The sequence below is a fragment of the Dendrobates tinctorius genome, unplaced genomic scaffold, assembly GCF_039654945.1.
Source record: "Dendrobates tinctorius isolate UK_male_01 unplaced genomic scaffold, ASM3965494v1 ptg000032l, whole genome shotgun sequence".
Taxonomy (NCBI): domain Eukaryota; kingdom Metazoa; phylum Chordata; class Amphibia; order Anura; family Dendrobatidae; genus Dendrobates; species Dendrobates tinctorius.
The window spans coordinates 7,300,310-7,320,814 of NW_027361700.1; the positions used below are offsets into that span (position 1 = coordinate 7,300,310).

Genomic DNA, 20,505 nt, shown 5'->3' on the forward strand with positions numbered 1-20,505 from the left:
CGGAGCCGTACGTGTACGAAGCGGAGCCGCACGTGTACGAGGTGAGCGGAGCCATATGTGTACTGGATTTACGGAGCGGAGCCAAGTGTGTACGAGGCATACAAAGTGGGCTTTTCCTACGGACACGGGTACACGGCGGAGCCCCAAGGAGCACTTTAAAACTTGCACATGACGTTCCACCAGAAGTGATGTGCTGGAAGCTGACCGGAAATTAGGTAATTTCATGAGGAGATTGTGATGGAACCAGGAATGCTTCAGATCCATCACCATGTCCTCCTCCGACAGCGCGGACAGCAGGATCGCCTTGGAATCAAGGATGCCGGCCATGTGAGCGGATCATGATATGTCCTGCACCAGGGGGCTCAGGTGGGCATTACAATGGGAGCCAGGCTGCTATAATATCTTTATAGAATCTTTCTTTCGTTCTCTCTCTCTGTTCCTTTCTTTCTCTGTTATTTCTTTCTCTCTGTTTCTTTCTCATTCTCTGTTTTGTCTTTCCCTCTCTTTTTCTTTCTCTCTCTCTCTGTTCTTTCTTTCTCTCTCTAATCTTTCTTTTTTATTTCTCTCTCTCTGTTCTTTCTTTCCCTTCTTTCTTTTCTTTCTTTCTTTCTTTCTTTCTCTCTGTTCTTTCTTTACTTCTTTCTCTCTCTGTTCTTTCTGTCCCCTCTTTCTTTCTCTCTGTTCTTTATTTTTCCTTTTTTCTCTCTCTGTTCTTTCTTTCTATTTGTTCTCTCTCTGTTCTTTCTTTCCCCTCTTTCATTCATTCCCCTCTTTCTTTCTCTCTCTCTGTTCTTTTTTTCTGTTCCCTCTTTCTCTGTGTTCTTTCTTTTTCTTTGTTTTTCTCTGTTCTTTCTTTATTTCCCCTCTTTATGTTTCTCTGTCCTTTCTTTCCCCTTTCTTTCTCTCTCTGTTCTTTCTTTTGCTCTCTGTTCTTTCTTTCGCTCTCCTTTCTTTCCCCTCTTTCTTTCTCTGTTCTTCTTTCTCTCTGTTCTTTCTTCTCTCTGTTCTTTCTCTCTCTCTGTTCTTTCTTTCTCTCTCGCTCTTCTTTCTTTCTTTCTCTCTCTCTGTTTTCTTTCTTTCTTTTCCTTAGTATCAGCCACTGTGCCCATAATGCCAGCCACTATGCCCCCAGTACCAGTCAGTGTGATCAGCAGTGCTAAATGGGTGCGGTTGGGCGTGGACATGGGTGTGACTAGTCACAAAATGGGTGTGGTCGGGGCATGGTCTAAAATTTGCGGTGGAGCGCCGCAACCTTTGTCCCTCTTTCCCTTCTTCAAAAGTTGGGAGGTATGCAACTTGCAATGAGCAAGACTGCACCCATCTAGTTGGAATGTGGCTGTGAGTATGCATATCTCAAACTTGTGGTCACATCTCCCCCAACAGTAGAGAATCCTCTGAGCACACAGTGCACACGATGTGAAAGTTCACAAGTCTGCAGTCACATATTGACTGATGATTTGATGATTTGAAACCCAAAGCCAGAAAACCCCTTTAAATTTGATACTGGACTACGCCTTTAATGGAACATTTATTTTGGTGTTATGACATCCTTATTGACATGTCACATGTATTTGTTTTTATTTCTAATCTTTACATGATCACTTTTTTAGTTTTTATTCAGACTTCGTTTGTTCGTCTTCTCTCTATAAGTTTAAGGGTTGATCTGGAGCTGGAACCGACGAATGTCACCTAATTAGCTATTAACACAACCCTGCAGGCTGTGCCCGGCCGGCCATCTCTGCCCCCTGAACCTCTATACCCCCGAGGAATACACCACTCTTGATCTGTATTGTTCTCCATTTGATTTTCTTCCCTGTTTTTTTCTCCTTTTTATTCTTCTATAAATATAGATTTAATTTAGTCTTTCTATAAATGACTCCCAGATTTCCCCTCGGGGGGGATTTGTGAATTAATTTGAACAATGCCACGCTTGAGAGGGCTTGCTGCATTTTCTCCGCCTGTAGTTAGAAGCAGTTTGGGGACGCTGATAAGGATTTCAATAGGGCCGTTTTCCCAGAAAGAGGTCATTTTATCTCTGCCAGGATGCAGCAGTGTGTGTTTTTATGACAGAAAAGACGCCATTTCCCTCATCTTGATGTTGAATCATTATTTTATGTTCTCCAGAACACTTAGACAATAGAGGAATATCAGGAGAAGACATGACACTGACTAGTGTATAAGGCTAGGATCCAGAAAAGAAAAGCATAAAGACCTGGGAGATGGGTTAGACATTGATAAGAGAGACGCTATAATTTGATTTTGGTGATATATTTCATTGTGTGATCACTGAAGAGTCTACTGACATCACATTCATTTTACCAGCACCCACAAAAAGGGTGAAATAATGGGTGGCAGTCGCACATTTATGGCGTTACCTAATAAAAAGGCAACATAGTAAATTTTCTTCTGCCACCTCCGTTACATACCCGGAGGATGAAATTTCATGGAAATGTATAAACCCAAGTACAGAACTGCCCTACGGATAGGACATCAGTGGAATTGAATCTGGGTGATTGACCTGCTGCTGACAAAGTTGTTTTTTAAGATCTTTCCTTTCTTCAAACACACCGGCCTCATACCCCATAGAAAGGTTGTCTTCTGTCAGTGTCAGAGGCACATACTTTACAAGGATGAGTTGGAAACTACTAAAATCTTTGATATTGAGTATTATGTGACAACCTGAATATTGATTAAAAAAATCAGTATTATGTAGAGATAGGAGAATAAACAGGAATCTATGACTTGTGGATGGGAGACCTGTGAATCGCCTTACCTCCTGGCATTACTGGCTGTTCTGTTGATTAACCGGGCTGGCGCTATATCATGTCTACGTCACGCCGCAATGATAACGTTTCACCAGCCCGGCTAATCAAAAGAAGAGTTGTGAAATCTGGGAGATTCGCAGGCCTTCCATTCCTCAGTCACAGATTACTGACCTGGTCAAAAAACCCAAGTCCTGCGAATAGATTCTCCAATCAGCAGTGTTATGAAGTATATTATGTTATTCCTATATGAAATGGGCTGTGTAGGCATTGTTAAACTTGAAGGATTTGTTTTTTGTCTCTGACCCTGGAGCAATGGTTATAAATGTTAAATCACTGAAAGCTGTTAGGATGTCCCAATAATTATTTGAACCAGGGTATAGATAGGTGCAGGGGATGAGGCCCTGACTCCAGTAAAGTGTCTATTGCTGGTCTGCATCCTGTCATTAAGACACAATCCCTGTTTTCTCTGCTGCAGGTCTAGCAGTTCTCTGAATGCTTAGCTCAGTATAACCCCGCCCACACCACTGATTAGCAACTTTCTGTGTGCACTGTACATTTAAAAAATATTTGGTGTCCAGCAGTTTTCATTTTCCATTGTCTATTTTTAGTGATATATGTATCTAATAAAATTGGAATTTTTTTTTTAAAAGGATTATACTCTATGATGGTCCATTCACTTCCTTCTCTCAGTGTTTCAGTGCACTTTACATTGACAGAAAGGTACTAATCTGGAGGGGGTGGAGTTACTCAGAGCCGAAGGACTAGGAGGAACAAGACAACTAATCCTGTAATGTTAATCTCCTGTTGATAAAACACTGATTTCATTGAAACAGCAACAGCCAAGTGACACATCATTGGAATCAGGCTCTCAGCCTCTACATCATGCTGTGCTCAGATTACACTCCCTGACAGAAGTTATGTCGCTTATCCATGTTATGTAAATAAAAGCTTATAACCTGACGTTAAATTCATCCATTGGTTGTATAAATTATTTTGAAAGCTGAAACCTTCCGAAATGTGGTTTAGGTTAAGAAAATAAATTGGCATCAATGCAGAAATATTGATCATTTAATGGACACAGAATCGTCAGAGTTCATGTTGTCAGAGCTCAAGTGAAGGTCTGGGGTGCTGGGTTTCTTTTTATACACATCCACTAATTAACCGATCATTTACTGAGCACAGGTGAGGATGTAAACTAGGATTGGGTGCATTATATGACCAGGCGACAAAACTTTTGTCTTTCCAAAAATCTGACCATCCATCTCTACAACAAAGTACCTCCAGGCAAAAAAGATCAAGGTGCTCAAGGACTGGCCAGCCCAGTCACCAGACATGAACATCATTGAGCATATTTGGTGTAGGATGAAAGCGGGAGCTTGGAAGATAAAACCAAAGAATCTAGATGAACTCTAGGAGGCATGTAAAACTGCATTCTTTGCTATTCCTGATGACTTCATTAATAAATTGTATGAGTTATTGTTGAACAGCATGGATGCAGTACTTCAAGCTCATAGAAGTCACACAAAATATTAAATATGGCTCTAATAGCACCACAACTTCATTCACCAATGTTATGCAACATATATTTGTATTTTAAGTTAATTATTTGTGTTACGGTGTGGGAGTACGATGGAAACCTGGAAGTGAACCCTCTGGGTCATGGCTCCAGAGCCCCAAGCGCAAGTGGGCCAGGGGCAACCACCCCCTATACAGGGAGTGTTAGGGGCAGGCCCATGAGGGATGGAACCGCAACAGCTGGAGCCAAAGGGGCGACCAGGGCTAGGTACCAGGGAGACAGAGGCGAGCAATATGGAACGCAGATGCACAGTGGACTTCAGGGACCAGGGAGCAAGGGAGGCAAGCGGAACCGGGAGCACCGGAGACAAACGGAGGCAGGAGGCTGCAGGAGAGAGAGAGAGATAACCACAATACGAACAGGGGTTTATGAAAACATAGGAGCGGCCAGTCAGATAGCCAGGGGTGACAGACCAAAGAGAGGTAAACAGGGAAAAGACCGAGACGCAGAGCAAGGCAGGAGGTGCATGAACACGGAGGCTACCAGAGGCAGTGCAGACAGACCAAAGAGAGGACACAGAGGAAACAGGGGCCTGAGGACCAGGTGAACGCTAACGCAGAGACAACGTCACCGCAGAAGATAATCAGGCGTCTTACCTGGCTTGATGCCGTGCTGAAATACCCGCGTCATAGCTCCCAGAGGTCCGAGTGCCGGGGAAGGTGTCCGGCACAGGCGCGTAGGGCCGACGGCGAGGACCCCGGATGTCAGGAGCGGGGACACGTCGTGGGGCTGAAGCGCGCCGGGAGGCGCGCAGAAGAGCAAGGGGTCTCGCTGGTAAGCATCAGAAGCGGCGGGGGGGGTGACAATTTGTTTGAATATCACATTACTTTCTGTGGCCGACAAAACTTTTGTCTTGCCAAAATCTGACCATTCTGTGTCCATTAAATGATCAATATTTCTGCATTGATGCCAATTTATTTTCTTAACCTAAACCACATTTCGGAGGGCTTCAGTTTTCAAAAGAATAATTTATACAACCAATGGATGAATTTAACGTCAAGCTTTTATTTACATAACATGGATAACTTCTGTCAGGGAGTGTAGATACAAAAAAACAGATGACAAATGCCCATGAAAGGACTTGTCTACTACAGTCAGGTGAGGATGTTCGAGTGTCTAGCCTTGTTCCCAGTTACCAACATCCATTCAAACATTTACTGAATTGTCTTGTAGAAGTTTGTTTCAGAAATGTATTTGTGGTCATAACGTCTGTGCTTGGAGAACAGTAAAACCATCCAAGATGATGTCACTGCAAGATGTTTTATTGGTATTGCAGTATATCACATTTCAACCCCAAACAAGGGTCTTCATCAGGTCAAAGATACATGTTCAGGGTCAAAACACTCTGTACTGCTATACCATCAAAGCAGCCTTATTCAGTACTGTCATCTCACATGATTTTACTGCTGTGAGGAACCACAAGAGGTGTCCTTGAGCTGTTACATGTTTATATACATATAATCCCTGGTTATGTCTTGCATCTTTAGAAACATCATAGCCATTATGAGACTGTAAGTTGATTTTTTTTGTAGTCAAATATGTGATAAGCTTCTTCTTTTGTACCCATACTTTTAGGTACCCATACTCCTGGTGGTCCATTGTTGGCATCTCTCGGGATACCAAGCCGACCAATCCAAACACATTTGGACATCAAGCATCTTCTAACATTCAGAATCAATGGTGTCTCCCCACTCAGCCTCTTTCCAAACTTTAATGCTGTAGGTATATTCTTTATTCATTTATTTTTCCATTCTGAAATATAAGGAAGCACTAAGCTACTGTCTCTGTCACCAAAAAGTTCCTCTTCTCCTCTTATAGGGAACGTGTCATCAGAAAATGACCTTTCGTTTAAATTGCGTTTTTATGTTAAATGTATTTTTATGATTGTAAAGAAGCATGCTTTAATCTGGGCAAAGGCCATTGTGAAAGGAAGAGGGAGATGGTGGCTGTGCTTTCACCTATTGTGAACGGTGGATCAATATAGTGATCTTACTTTTCATACTAATCCTGTCTGTGATGATAACGAGACTGCTGAAAAATCATCATCTGTTTACAACAGGAAGTATGAGGCATTGTGGCCTGTGTGAAATTTTCAATATTTCTGAATTTTTTTTATACAAATAATAACATGAAAAAAAGATCAAAAACTGCAAAACAAAATACAGTTAAAATAAACACCTGATTTAAAACAACAGCTCATTTTTTGCTGACTGATTCCCTTTAAGTCTCTCAGGTATTTCTCCTAAAACCTAGTCTTCTCATTGTCAGAGATATACATGATTTTTCCATAAAATGTCTTCAGCCTGACGTCTGTGCACATGGGAAGGCAGCTGTACATCTGAAGTATGGCAATACTGTGTAAGTGGAGACATATGGAGGATCAGGATTGCTTTATATATATATGTTTACTAGCTGAAGAGTCCAGCGTTGCCTGGGCATAGTAACCAACTGTGGTTAGTTATAACAAATTATAATGATTATATTGCACATAAAAACATTTCACATCATATATCCAACACTACAGATTTGCAAACACAAATTAACTAAACAATTACCCAAGTATTGATAGTATTTTATTTTCAACTCATTCAAGATTTTTGTTTTTTCCTTTCGGTGCAAAGATGAACAGATTTTTGGCAGTTCCAACTCTTGAACAGACCACGTAAAGTTGATCATGAGAAAAGCATGGAGATTGCAAATCGATCCCTACTACTTTGAAGGACTGTCCCTGAGCATTGTTAATGGACATTGCAAATAGCAGTTGAACTGGAAACTGGAGACATTTAAAATCAAAAAACAAATCAGATGGAATGAGTGGAATTCTTGGAATGAAAATGTCCTCTCCTTTGGCACATCTTGTTTCTGAGCTGTGTATCTAACCCTATCCTGTGTGATACTTTCTGCTGAGCAGTGTATCTAATGCTATTGTGTGTTACTGACTGCTCAGCCGTGTATCTAATCCTATCCTGTGTGACACTGACTGCTTAGCCATGTATCTAATCCTATCCTGTGTGATACTGACTGCTGAGCCGTGTATCTAATCCTGTGTGATACCGACTGCAGAGCCGTGTATCCAATCCTATTCTGTGTGATACTGTCTGCTGAGCCGTGTATCTAATACTAATCTGTGTGATACTGTGTATCTAATACTAATCTGTGTCATACTGTCTGCTGAGCTGTGTATCTAATCCTATCCTGTGTGATACTTACTGCTCAGCCATGTATCCAATCCTATCCTGTGTGATACTGACTGCTGAGCCATGTATCTAATCCTGTGTGATACTGACTGCAGAGCCGTGTATCTAATCCTATTCTGTGTGATACTGTCTGCTGAGCCGTGTATCTAATACTAATCTGTGTGATACTGTGTGCTGAGCCGTGTATCTAATACTAATCTGTGTGATACTGTCTGCTGAGCTGTGTATCTAATCCTATCCTGTGTGATACTGTCTGCTGAGCCGTGTATGTAATCCTGTCCTGTGTGATACTGACTGCTGAGCTGTGTATCTAATCCTATCCTGTGTGATACTGACTGCTGAGCCGTGTACCTAATCCTATCATGTGTGATACTGACTGCTCAGCCATGTATCTAATCCTATCCTGTGTGATACTGACTGCTGAGCCGTGTAACTAATCCTATTCTATGTGATACTGTCTGCTGAGCTGTGTATCTAATACTATTCTGTGTGATACTGTGTGCTAAGCTGTGTATCTAATCCTATACTGTGTGATACTGACTGCTGAGCTGTGTATCTAATACTATTCTGTGTGATACTGTGTGCTAAGCTGTGTATGTAATCCTATACTGTGTAATACTGACTGCTAAGCTGTGTATCTAATCCTATCCTGTGTGATACCGACTGCTGAGCTGTGTATCTAATCCTCTCCTGTGTGATACTGTCTGCTGAGCTGTGTATCTAATACTATTCTGTGTGATACTGTGTGCTAAGCTGTGTATGTAATCCTATACTGTGTAATACTGACTGCTAAGCTGTGTATCTAATCCTATACTGTGTGATACTGACTGCTGAGCTGTGTATCTAATCCTCTCCTGTGTGATACTGACTGCTGAGCCGTGTATCTAATCCTATTCTGTGTGATACTGTCTGCTGAGCTGTGTATCTAATACTATTCTGTGTGATACTTTGTGCTAAGCTGTGTATCTAATTCTATACTGTGTGATACTGACTGCTGAGCTGTGTATCTATTCCTATCCTGTGTGATACTGACTGCTGAGCTGTGAATGTAATCCTCTCCTGTGTGATACTGACTGCTGAGCCATGTGTCTAATCCTCTCCTGTGTGATACTGACTGCTGAGCCATGTGTCTAATCCTCTCCTGTGTGATACTGACTGCTGAGCTGTGTATCTAATCCTATCCTGTGTGATACTGACTGCTGAGCCGTGTATCTAATCCTATCCTGTGTGATACTGGGCTCCCCCTGCAGTCTGTGTCAGAGGGTGGTCTGTGTTGGCACGGTAATAAATTGTGTTATTTCCAACTTTACAGAAGGACGATAACACCATAGAAATGACAAGAATAATAGGCCAAATTGTTTGGTGAATTGGAACGCGCGGGGTTGAAATTTCGCCTCACAACATAGCCTAGGACACTCTCGGGGTCCAGACGTGTGACTGTGCCAAATTTTGTGGCTGTAGCTGCGACGGTGCAGATGCCAATCCCGGACATACACACATACATACATACATACACACCCACACACATTCAGCTTTATATATTAGATAAGTATCATATTACATATCCATATAATCACCAATCCGTAATATAATTGTCGGCATAGCCACAGTTTATACAAGATGAGATGCAGTGAAATGTTACACATGAATACATTAATGATAAAAAAATATAGTATTTTTTTTCTTCCTTGAACCACATTCTATGAATATTTTTTCCCCTGGAAATCCTCATTACATATATACCAACACCGTGTTTTTGAGATGAAGAATATCTGCACTCATGATGGTCATGCTGCTTATGTAGATTTGGACGCGAGAATGAGCAAAAAGCAATGTTCAAGACAAGTAATGTAGTAGGAAGATACCGTATTTGTTTTTCCCTCTGAGAATAAAACATGGCTAAGATTTGTACGTTTGGACTCTTAATTTGCCAATTTTATAGATCTCTTAGTATAACATGAATTCTCGATAGGTATTATAACCCTGGTTACATTCCAATTGGACAGCAATTTTTTTATGTAAATGCGACATAAACTCTAGGGTGCTGTACACATGAAAATTGGTTTTGGTTGGTAACCAGAGACAATAAAAACAAGTACAAAAACCATGCTCTTTAAGGGGTATTCACAAGATAGTCAATCATGTCCTAACCCCAGTGATCTGAAGAAGAGGGCCATACAGAGTCATACCTGAATGAAGTGTGGTTCAAGCCTACGCTCTATTCATTGTTGGAGATAGTCAAGTACAACGACTGTTTTCTGGCAGTCCCATATGCAATGAATAGTGCAGAGGTGTACATGCTCATCCTCTGTTCCATTCACAATGGGGTTTGCTTGGTGCCCTAACACTGAGGATAGGGGATCACTATGTTTAGAATCCCCTTTGCAGTACGAGGGATGGCCTTGCCCATGAGGGCCTACAATCTGTAAAGACAGGACTATGTATGCAGTAGTGAAGAAAGAAGCAGCTCGCATGGTAGTGTCGTGGCAGTAAGGTTATCCATCTTTTCTGAAGAGGTAGGTTTCCAGATTCTATTTTTGATGGTGAAAGACAATCTTATATTTTGGGATAGCAAGTCGTAAAGTATGGGGCATGCAAAGGTAAATCTACCTTTTGAGAGTCACCTATAAGCCCCCCCCCCCCCCCCCCGGACAGAAATCATTTCTGGAGATAGAGTTTTCTGTTAAAAGAAAAAATATAGACATAGAATCAAGTCTTTGTTGGATGACTTTTCCCAATCTATAATGCCAGCATTGTCCTCGTTCCTGGCCTGAGGCTTAGCAAGATTATCTTATCTCTAGTATGACTGTCAGGAAAGAGGCTGCATTTTAAGGCTGATCGTATTTCTTTGCAAAACTATTTAGCCAAGGAGACAGGTGCATCTGTCTTCGAGGCACAAAGCTGGGAGGATGAGAGGTGTTATCAGGGCCCCAAATTCCATTCAGAGAAGTGAGCCGCATGACAATATGTGATGATTAATGGGCTGTCTACCATTCCAACTTTTCCACCATCACATCAACCAATGTATCACAAAATGAGCAATTCCATGTTTGTGCTCAAAAGGTATACAACACATAATACTGCACTTGATAGCGGTTTATATCAGCACACAATGGAAGGGAGTATCAACTGGCACAATATACAGTGGGGCAAAAAAGTATTTAGTCAGTCAGCAATAGTGCAAGTTCCACCACTTAAAAAGATGAGAGGCGTCTGTAATTGACATCATAGGTAGACCTCAACTATGGGAGACAAACTGCGAAAAAAAAATCCAGAAAATCACATTGTCTGTTTTTTTTTCATTTTATTTGCATATTATGGTGGAAAATAAGTATTTGGTCAGAAAAAAAATTTCATCTCAATACTTTGTGATATATCCTTTGTTGGCAATGACAGAGGTCAAACGTTTTCTGTAAGTCTTCACAAGGTTGCCACACACTGTTGTTGGTATGTTGGCCCATTCCTCCATGCAGATCTCCTCTAGAGCAGTGATGTTTTTGGCTTTTCGCTTGGCAACACGGACTTTCAACTCCCTCCAAAGGTTTTCTATAGGGTTGAGATCTGGAGACTGGCTAGGCCACTCCAGGACCTTGAAATGCTTCTTACGAAGCCACTCCTTCGTTGCCCTGGCGGTGTGCTTTGGATCATTGTCATGTTGAAAGACCCAGCCACGTTTCATCTTCAATGACCTTGCTGATGGAAGGAGGTTTGCACTCAAAATCTCACGATACATGGCCCTATTCATTCTTTCATGTACCCGGATCAGTCGTCCTGGCCCCTTTGCAGAGAAACAGCCCCAAAGCATGATGTTTCCACCACCGTGCTTTACAGTAGGTATGGTGTTTGATGGATGCAACTCAGTATTCTTTTTCCTCCAAACACGACAAGTTGTGTTTCTACCAAACAGTTCCAGTTTGGTTTCATCAGACCATAGGACATTCTCCCAAAACTCCTCTGGATCATCCAAATGCTCTCTAGCAAACTTCAGACGGGCCCGGACATGTACAGGCTTAAGCAGTGGGACACGTCTGGCACTGCAGGATCTGAGTCCATGGTGGCGTAGTGTGTTACTTATGGTAGGCCTTGTTACATTGGTCCCAGCTCTCTGCAGTTCATTCACTAGGTCCCCCCGCGTGGTTCTGGGATTTTTGCTCACCGTTCTTGTGATCATTCTGACCCCACGGGGTGGGATTTTGCGTGGAGCACCAGATCGAGGGAGATTATCAGTGGTCTTGTATGTCTTCCATTTTCTAATTATTGCTCCCACAGTTGATTTCTTCACTCCAAGCTGGTTGGCTATTGCAGATTCAGTCTTCCCAGCCTGGTGCAGGGCTACAATTTTGTTTCTGGTGTCCTTTGACAGCTCTTTGGTCTTCACCATAGTGGAGTTTGGAGTCAGACTGTTTGAGGGTGTGCACAGGTGTCTTTTTATACTGATAACAAGTTTAAACAGGTGCCATTACTACAGGTAATGAGTGGAGGAAAGAGGAGACTCTTAAAGAAGAAGTTACAGGTCTGTGAGAGCCAGAAATCTTGATTGCTTGTTTCTGACCAAATACTTATTTTCCACCATAATATGCAAATAAAATGAAAAAAAAACAGACAATGTGATTTTCTGGATTTTTTTGTCTCAGTTTGTCTCCCATAGTTGAGGTCTACCTATGATGTAAACTACAGACGCCTCTCATCTTTTTAAGTGGTGGAACTTGCACTATTGCTGACTGACTAAATACTTTTTTGCCCCACTGTATATGGGTTTATTTAATTTACAATGCATATGGATTTATATGTAAAAAAAAATGTATACTAGACACTGTGTGCACAATTATTAGTCAGGCCCAGTGTCATGCCATTCATCAACGACCATCGCCTCACGTTGCAGCATGATAATGCACGGCCCCATGCTACAAGGATCTGTACGCAATTCCTGGAAGCTCAAACATCTCAGGTCTTGCATGGCAGCATACTCACCGGACATGTCAGCCATTTAGCATGTTTGGGATGCTTTGGATCGGCGTTCCTGCCAATATCCAGCAACTTCGCAGATATTGAAGAGGAGTGGACCATCATTCGACGGGCCACAATAAACAACCTGAGCAACTCTACATAAAGGAGATGTGCTGCACTGCATAAGGCAAATGGTGGTCACCGCAGATGCTGACTGGTTTTGTTTTCTGAACCCACCCTCGGACCACCAATACTGTAAACCTGCACATTTTCGAGTAGCCTTTTATTATGGGCAGCCAGAGGCAACAATCACACTATCTCATCAGCATCTTGATATGCCGCACCTGTGAGGTCGATGGATTATCACAGAAAAGGAGAACTACTCACTAACATAGATTTAGACAAATTTGTGAACAATAGTTCAGAGAAAAAGGCCTTTTGTGCACATAGAAAAAGTCTTAGATCTTTGAGTCCAGCTCATGAAAAATGGGAGCAAAAACAAAAGTGAAATAAAAAAGAGAAAGAAGCCAGCGCTGCTTGTGGTCAGAACGCAATACATAAAGTGCATATGCACATATTGATTTCTAACTGTATTTCAAAATGAGACACTTGGCAAACAATTGATCAATTCTTTGCGCCACCCCGCCAGGCCAAGGCAATCTCATATGGGGCAGTCCTACTCTACGTTTTTTATATTCACTGTGCCATTATGGCCTCCTAAATGTATTAAAAGCAAGACCACATTAAATGCAAATTGTACCTGTATCTGAATCACTCCCATGGCTCCAGAAAGGACAAGCGCAGATAAAGGTTGACCAGGTCATAGACATTTCAGGTCCAACCTCCACACTGCCTGACCAGCACCACAGATGAAGGGTGACACAGAGCCTGGGGCAGGGCAGGGCTGCTGTATGTGTGTACAGCAGCCTAAATCAATCACAATGAACATAGAAACAACAGCGAACATAACCCAGCACACACAGCAACAGTGGTGGTCAACCACAACCAATATAAAAAAAAGACAAAGAAGCCCGCGCTGCCTATGGTCAGAACGCAATACATAAAGTGCATATGCACATATTGATTTCTAACTGTATTTCAAAATGAGACATTTGGCAAACAATTGATCAATTCTTTGAGCCACCCCGCCAGGCCAAGGCAATCTCATATGGGGCAGTCCTACTCTAGGCTTTTTATATTCACTGTGCCATTATGGCCTCCTAAATGTATTAAAAGCAAGACCACATTAAATGCAAATTGTACCTGTATCTGAATCACTCCCATGGCTCCAGAAAGGACAAGCGCAGATAAAGGTTGACCAGGTCATAGACATTTCAGGTCCAACCTCCACACTGCCTGACCAGCACCACAGATGAAGGGTGACACAGAGCCTGGGGCAGGGCAGGGCTGCTGTATGTATGTACAGCAGCCTAAATCAATCACAATGAACATAGAAAGAATGGCGAACATAACCCAGCGCACACAGCAACAGTGGTGGTCAACCACAACCAATATAAAAAAAAAGACAAAGAAGCCAGCGCTGCTTGTGGTCAGAACGCAATACATAAAGTGCATATGCACATATTGATTTCTAACTGTATTTCAAAATGAGACATTTGGCAAACAATTGATCAATTCTTTGAGCCACCCCGCCAGGCCAAGGCAATCTCATATGGGGCAGTCCTACTCTACATTTTTTATATTTGCTGTGCCATTACGGCACATTATGGCGCAGTGGCTCAAACAATTGATCAATTGTTTGCTAAATGTCTCATTGTGAAATACAGTTAGAAATCAATATGTGCATATGCACTTTATGTGTTGCGTTCTGACCATAGGCAGCGCTGACTTCTCTCTCGTTTTCACAAACGTTTATATTTTTGTTCAGTGTAGATACATGTGTCATCAGTAAGTACTCTGAATTCTACAAAAGGGTTACAGCAATGATTATTAAATGTAAATCTTTTTTCTTATCAGATGGACCCGGTGCAAAAAGCGGTCATTAATCATACCTTTGGTGGGCCTTCTCCTCCAAGGAGAAAACCTTTTATATCCTGCAATATTTGCCATCTCAGGTTCAACTCCCTGGTAAGAACATACTGCAATTTCCTGCAATGCAAAGTGTTTGGTTTTTTTATCATATGTACAGTACATAGTCCAATTATTGATAGTTCTGTCAGTGGTATCAACCCTCCTAAGTCATCTATATGGGCATGCAGGTCTTATGACGTTCAATAAAATTATCTTTTGAAATCTGCGATCTGATGTCTTATTCCAGAGCGATCAACTTTTTTCTTAATATGTAAATAAGCTGTTAAAATCTATGGACGGACATGGACCTCCTAGAAAATCTGCCTCCAGAACTTATTTCAAATTACAGGGGACCTTACCAGAGTGATATGTAATGACTGACAGTCTGCTCTCCTGATCCACATGTATCACACTACTAAAGCCCCTTTTCAATTAAAATAAGCTCTGGAGGCAGATTCTAATGAAGATCTATATCCTGCAAATAGATCGTAACAGGTTTTTTTACATATTAAGAAAATCATAGAATACTATGAAATAAGATAAGATATTAGATATTAAGGTAAATATTCAGGATTGAGAGTCCTCAGTGGTTGATAGCTTTTAATGGCTAACTGAAAAGATGGTAACACATTGCAAGCTTTCGAGACTACTCAGGTCTCTTCATCAGGCATTGACTAATTCTCCAGATGTTGTATCACATATATATGCACAACACAGCACAGAAAAATATTAAGGTATCATTTTATTTAGCTTCCTTTGACCCACATGCTCATATAGATGGATTAGGAGGGTTAATTACAGACAGATTCCCTTTAGTAACAAGATTGAACTATACAGCCAGTTACTGAATGAAGTAAAGGCATTCATAATAACATTCCTGGTGACCCAGAGCAGCCCTTATGTCTCAGGACCTTGCAGGGTGGAAATTCGTGCAGACAGGGGGCTGCAGGGACATGAGAGAGATGATGTATGATCTCCTGTTCCTGGGAAACACTAGATTTTCTGTATCTCACCTGAAAAGAAAAAAAGGCTCAGAAAAAAATAATACTTTCTGTATGTACAACTGTAATAATTATTCCACAATTGTTTCATGTTTTTTTTTTATTTACCATGTTCACTATACTGTAAAACTGACCTTGCAATATCATGCTGTTTGTTACTATGATTATGTGGATACCAAATATGTATAGTTTATTTAAATTGTGGAAAAAAAAAGTCGTAAGTTTGTAGTAAAAAAAAAAAAAAGAAAGAAAAAAATTGTTGTTTTAGTTGCCATATTTAGAAACCCATAGCGTTTTCATTTTTCAGGATCTGGGGTTGTGTGAGGAGTTATCTTTTTGTGCTTTGAGCGGACATTTTTAATAATGCCATTGTGGGGTAGATACAATGTTTTTATCACCTTTTGTTGCATTTAATTGCAATGTGGTGTTGGCCAAAAAAAGCAATTCTGGCCTTTTGCTCCTCTTTCTCATTACACCTTTTACCGACCAGATTAATTTATTTTATATTTGGACTTTTCTGAACATGTATTTGTTTTTTTTTATTATTTTACTTTTAATGGGGCAAAAGAGAGCTGATTTGAACTTTGGTATTTATTTTATTTTTAAAAACATTAATTTATTTTCTCTCTTGTTACTATGGGACATGAAGCTGCGATTGTCGGATCGCTTGTTCTTTACACAACAGGGCACCAGCACTGCAATGTATAGCGAAGATCATGGTCTCATATAAACGACAGCCACAGGCTGGCTTTCACAGGAGGGTATTAATGACAGGCACGTGGTCTTCCTTGGACCCATGGCTGTTATGGCAACCCATCGGCACCCCACGACCACGTCATGGGAGCGCAGATGGGCACATAGAATTATGCTTCCCCCGTCGATGCGTGTTAAATGCCCCTGTCAGAAATTGACAGTGGCATTTAACATGTTAACAGTCATGGACAGAGTTCCGCTCCACTCCACTCCACTCGCGACTGTTAGCCCGGGGTCACACTTGCGAGTGTGATGCGAGAAACTCGCGCGAGTCTCTCGCATCATTACCCGACACTGCCAACGGCACTCGGGACCGGAGTGTGCAGCTGCATGTATTTCTATGCAGCGCACACTCCGGTCCCGAGTGCCAGCGGCAGTGCCGAGTGTGAGATATGGGAAAATTGTTTCATTTTGATTTCTGATGGAATTCCCCATCAAGATAAATTTTTGCCCAAAAATACTTGCGTCAGACCACTCAGCCCCCCTCCCTTGGCATGCATTCCCCAAGGCCATAAAAAGCAATGCAATGTTTTTATTTAATTAAAACTCAAGAAACAAGCTCTTTGAAGCTCAGGCCACAAGCAATTAGCACAAGGGTGTGAGTTCTAGTGCAGCTACAGCCAAACTAGATTCCTTTTGTCTAACTCACGCACTACAGGTCATATCAAGGCTCTGAGGTATTGAATCTGGAAAATGACTTATAATAACAGAATGCAATATCTCTGAGATTAGCTGAGCACATAATCGGGACTGGCATTCCTTCCCCCACATGTCCGTGCCCAGCAGCCAGCTGTAGCACTCTGCGTTATGGAGTTACAAAGCATAGCTACCAGGAATTACATGAGGTAGGCATATTTAGTCTCTATGCGAAGATAAAATCCAGCAGATTCCAGAGCACCGCTGCCGGTCCATTCAGAGCTTTGGGCAGAAACATAGGAGCCTCCACAGTTCTGGACAGGAAAAACAATACTCTCAGATATGGGAGGAAAGAGGCTGCACGCTTGTGGGCACAGAGTGTGAGAGGGAGCAGCCTAGCAGATATAAGGCAGACCCTCATTTTGGACTTAGTTTTTCTACTGGCAGGAGGATCCGGTATCTGACACAGCCAGGAAAACCACATAACTAAGATTTGGGCCTGTGATCCATCAGTGCCTCACTGTGGTCACATGCTACATAACACGGTAATTGCAACCTATCTATACCCTAACCTTGTACTACAGTCCTGACTGTATACTTGTATATTGTTCTTGTAAATATATGCCTGTATATTTCTAGTGCGTGTTTCGGCAATAAAATATAAAATTAATCTTGGGCTGCTCTTTTATCTTGATACACGAATCCACGCTCCGTTGGTTATTGGGTTGGTTTCTGACCCGATATAAGCCTGTTGTCGGACGGGACTTATTTTGAACGAGGAACTGGTGGCAGAATACTGTACTGTGTTAGTGAGGAACTCTGACAGTAATGGCGGCATTTATATATATATCCCTATGGACTGGTGATATATATCCCCCCTCACTGGGAGCGTCTCAATAACTCGTACCTATAAGGGAAGTCTTTCCGGCGACTATTTCCCCTCAGGGCAGTTCCCTGACTGACCTAGGGGACTGACTGACTGACCTAGGGCAGCTGGTGGCGCCAGAGAGCCAATCCCTGCTGGGTCCTTCTCTCCCCTACTCCGAGGTGAGCGAAGTCAACACCTCCTTCCCCTGTGTGATCCGTCATACCGGGTATTGATGCCAGAGACTCGCGCGAGTTTTTCGCATCACACTTGCAAGTGTGACCCCGGCCTTAGAGGTAGATGATGGCTGAACAGGGACAGGAACAAAGTCGAGAAGGGGTTAAATATCGAGAAGGGGTTAAAAACTACAAGTCGTCCTGCCAAAAAAAGCCCTCATACAATGCCATCAACAGAAAAATTACATCAAGAAATCACTTAAATAGGACCTGCCTGATAAAGTGAAGTAGACCAAAAGATACTCCAAAATTGTTGCCATCAATAGTTGTAACTGGCTAAAGGGTCAAATCAGTTGTTCCTAGATAGGAAGACAATATTGACAACATTACTCTGACTAGCAGTCATAGCAAACATTACAAACAGCAGTCCAAAGGCATATTTGGCAGAGATAGTGTAGAATAATAAATGCTAATGACTATGTAGATTGCCTCACCACATATATGCATATGGAAACATACTTAAATGAAATAGTACCGGCGTACAATAGTATACTGTAGTATGGACCTCATAAAACATAAACCAAGCCAAGCAGTGGATATTTCAGCAGCTAGAAAGTGAAGACATACCGTATGTAGAAATTGAAAAATCATATACAATCAAGTGAACCTACTCCCTTAGGAAACAAACCCTAAAAATGAGAAATTTATTGGCCCCTCAAAAGCACTTGAAAAATAAATTGGCCCCTGTAAAATAAAAAGCTCTTTGAAAATTTTAAATATTGCCACTAAATTTGTAACTAAGGCCTCTTTCACACTTCAGTCTTTTGACGTCAGTCGAAATCCCCCGTCATTAGAAAAAAGGATCCGTTTTTTTTTTTGCCGTAATCCGTTTTTTTGTCATAGACTTGCATTAGTGACGGATTGCGATGGATGTCTGTCCGTTGCATCCGTCATTTGACGGATCCGTCGGAATTTTAGCGTCCGTCGTCTGGATACAACGGACATAGTAACATTTTTTGTCTGCGTTGAAAAGGCAGATAGTGACGGATCCATCGCCGTCCGTTGTCTCCTATAATGACCACCTATGGGCGGCAGATCCATCACTGACGGATTCCAGTGACGGATTACGCTTTTTAAAGTGAGCATGCCTGAAAAAATTTCCATTCGTTTCATTTAACCCCAAAAGCCGTTCTGGCACAGAAACATCTCTCTCTCTCTCTCTATCAGTATGTCTTTAGAGTGTTGGAGGAAATTGAAGGAGACCCCATAGGAAACTCACGCAAACGGGGAAAACATACAAACTCCTTGCATATATTGTCCTTTATACAAAGAGACGAATGCTGAAGTCACAGCTAGGTTGAAGAAATATGAAATAAGCCTAGTTGCAAAGAAATCTCAGAAACTTAACCCCTTAGTGACAGAGCCAATTTCGTACTTAATGAACAGGCCAATTTTTACAATTCTGACCACTGTCAATTTATGAGGTTATAGCTCTGGAACACTTCAACAGATCCCACTGAGTCTTAGAGGTTTTTTTCGTGACATATTGTTCTTCATGTTAGTGGTAAAATTTCTTCGATATGACTTGCGTTTATTTATGAAAAAAATGTTGAAAATTTAGCAATTTTCAAACTTTTAAATTTTGTGCCCTTAAATCAGAGTGGTGTTACACGAAATAGTTAATAAATAACATTTCCTACATGTCTACTTTACATCAGCACAATTTTAGAAACATCATTTTTTTTGTTAGGATGTTATAAGGGTTAAAAGTTGATCAGCGATTTCTTATTTTTCCAACAAAATTTACAAAACCATTTTTTTAGGGACCAACTCACATTTGAAGTATGTTTGGGGGGTTAATATGACAGAAAATACCCAAAAGTGACACCATTGTACAAACTGCACCCCTTAAGTTGCACAAAACCACATTCAAGAAGTTTATTAACCTTTCAGGTGCTTCATGAGAACTAAAGCAACTTGGAAGGAAAAAAATGATCATTTTACTTTTCACAAAAAATTTACTTTGGAACCAAACTTTTTCATTTTCATAAGGGTATCAGGAGAAAATGGACCACAAAATGTGTTGTGCAATTTCCCCTGAGTATACTGATACCCCATATGTGGAGGAAAGCCACTGTTTGTGCGCATGGCAAGGCTCAGAAGGGAGCACTGTTGTACTTTTTGAATGCAAAATTGTCTGGAATCAATGGCGAGCGTCATGTCGCGTTTGGAGAGACCCTGATGTACCTAAACAGTGGAAATCCCCCCAAATCTAACGCCAACCCTAACACCAACACAGCCTTAACCCTAATCGCAAACAACCCTAGCCCAAACACCACCTTAAGCCCAACACCACCCTAACCCCAACACAACCCTTACCCCAATACAACCCCAACACAACCCTTACCCCAACCCTAACCCTAGTCCCAACCCTAGCCCCAACCATAACCCTAGCCCAACCCTAATTATAACCCCAACTATAACCCCAACCGTAACCCTAGCTATAACCCCAACCATAATCCTAACCCTAGCCCAACCCTAGCTATAAGCTCAACTAT

At 41.6% G+C, this 20,505-nt stretch overlaps 1 protein-coding gene across 3 annotated transcripts in view; it reads left to right on the forward strand.

Moving 5' to 3' along the window:
• The window catches only part of LOC141086380 (zinc finger protein 385C-like), a 453,285-nt gene that overhangs the window by 368,995 nt on the left and 63,785 nt on the right, over positions 1 to 20,505 (forward strand). For all 3 annotated transcript variants that reach the window (XM_073572358.1, XM_073572359.1, XM_073572362.1), the window contains 2 exons: positions 5,917 to 6,059; positions 14,463 to 14,573. In XM_073572358.1, the coding sequence (XP_073428459.1) occupies positions 5,917 to 6,059; positions 14,463 to 14,573 (254 nt within the window). The remainder of the gene's footprint in view (positions 1 to 5,916; positions 6,060 to 14,462; positions 14,574 to 20,505) is intronic.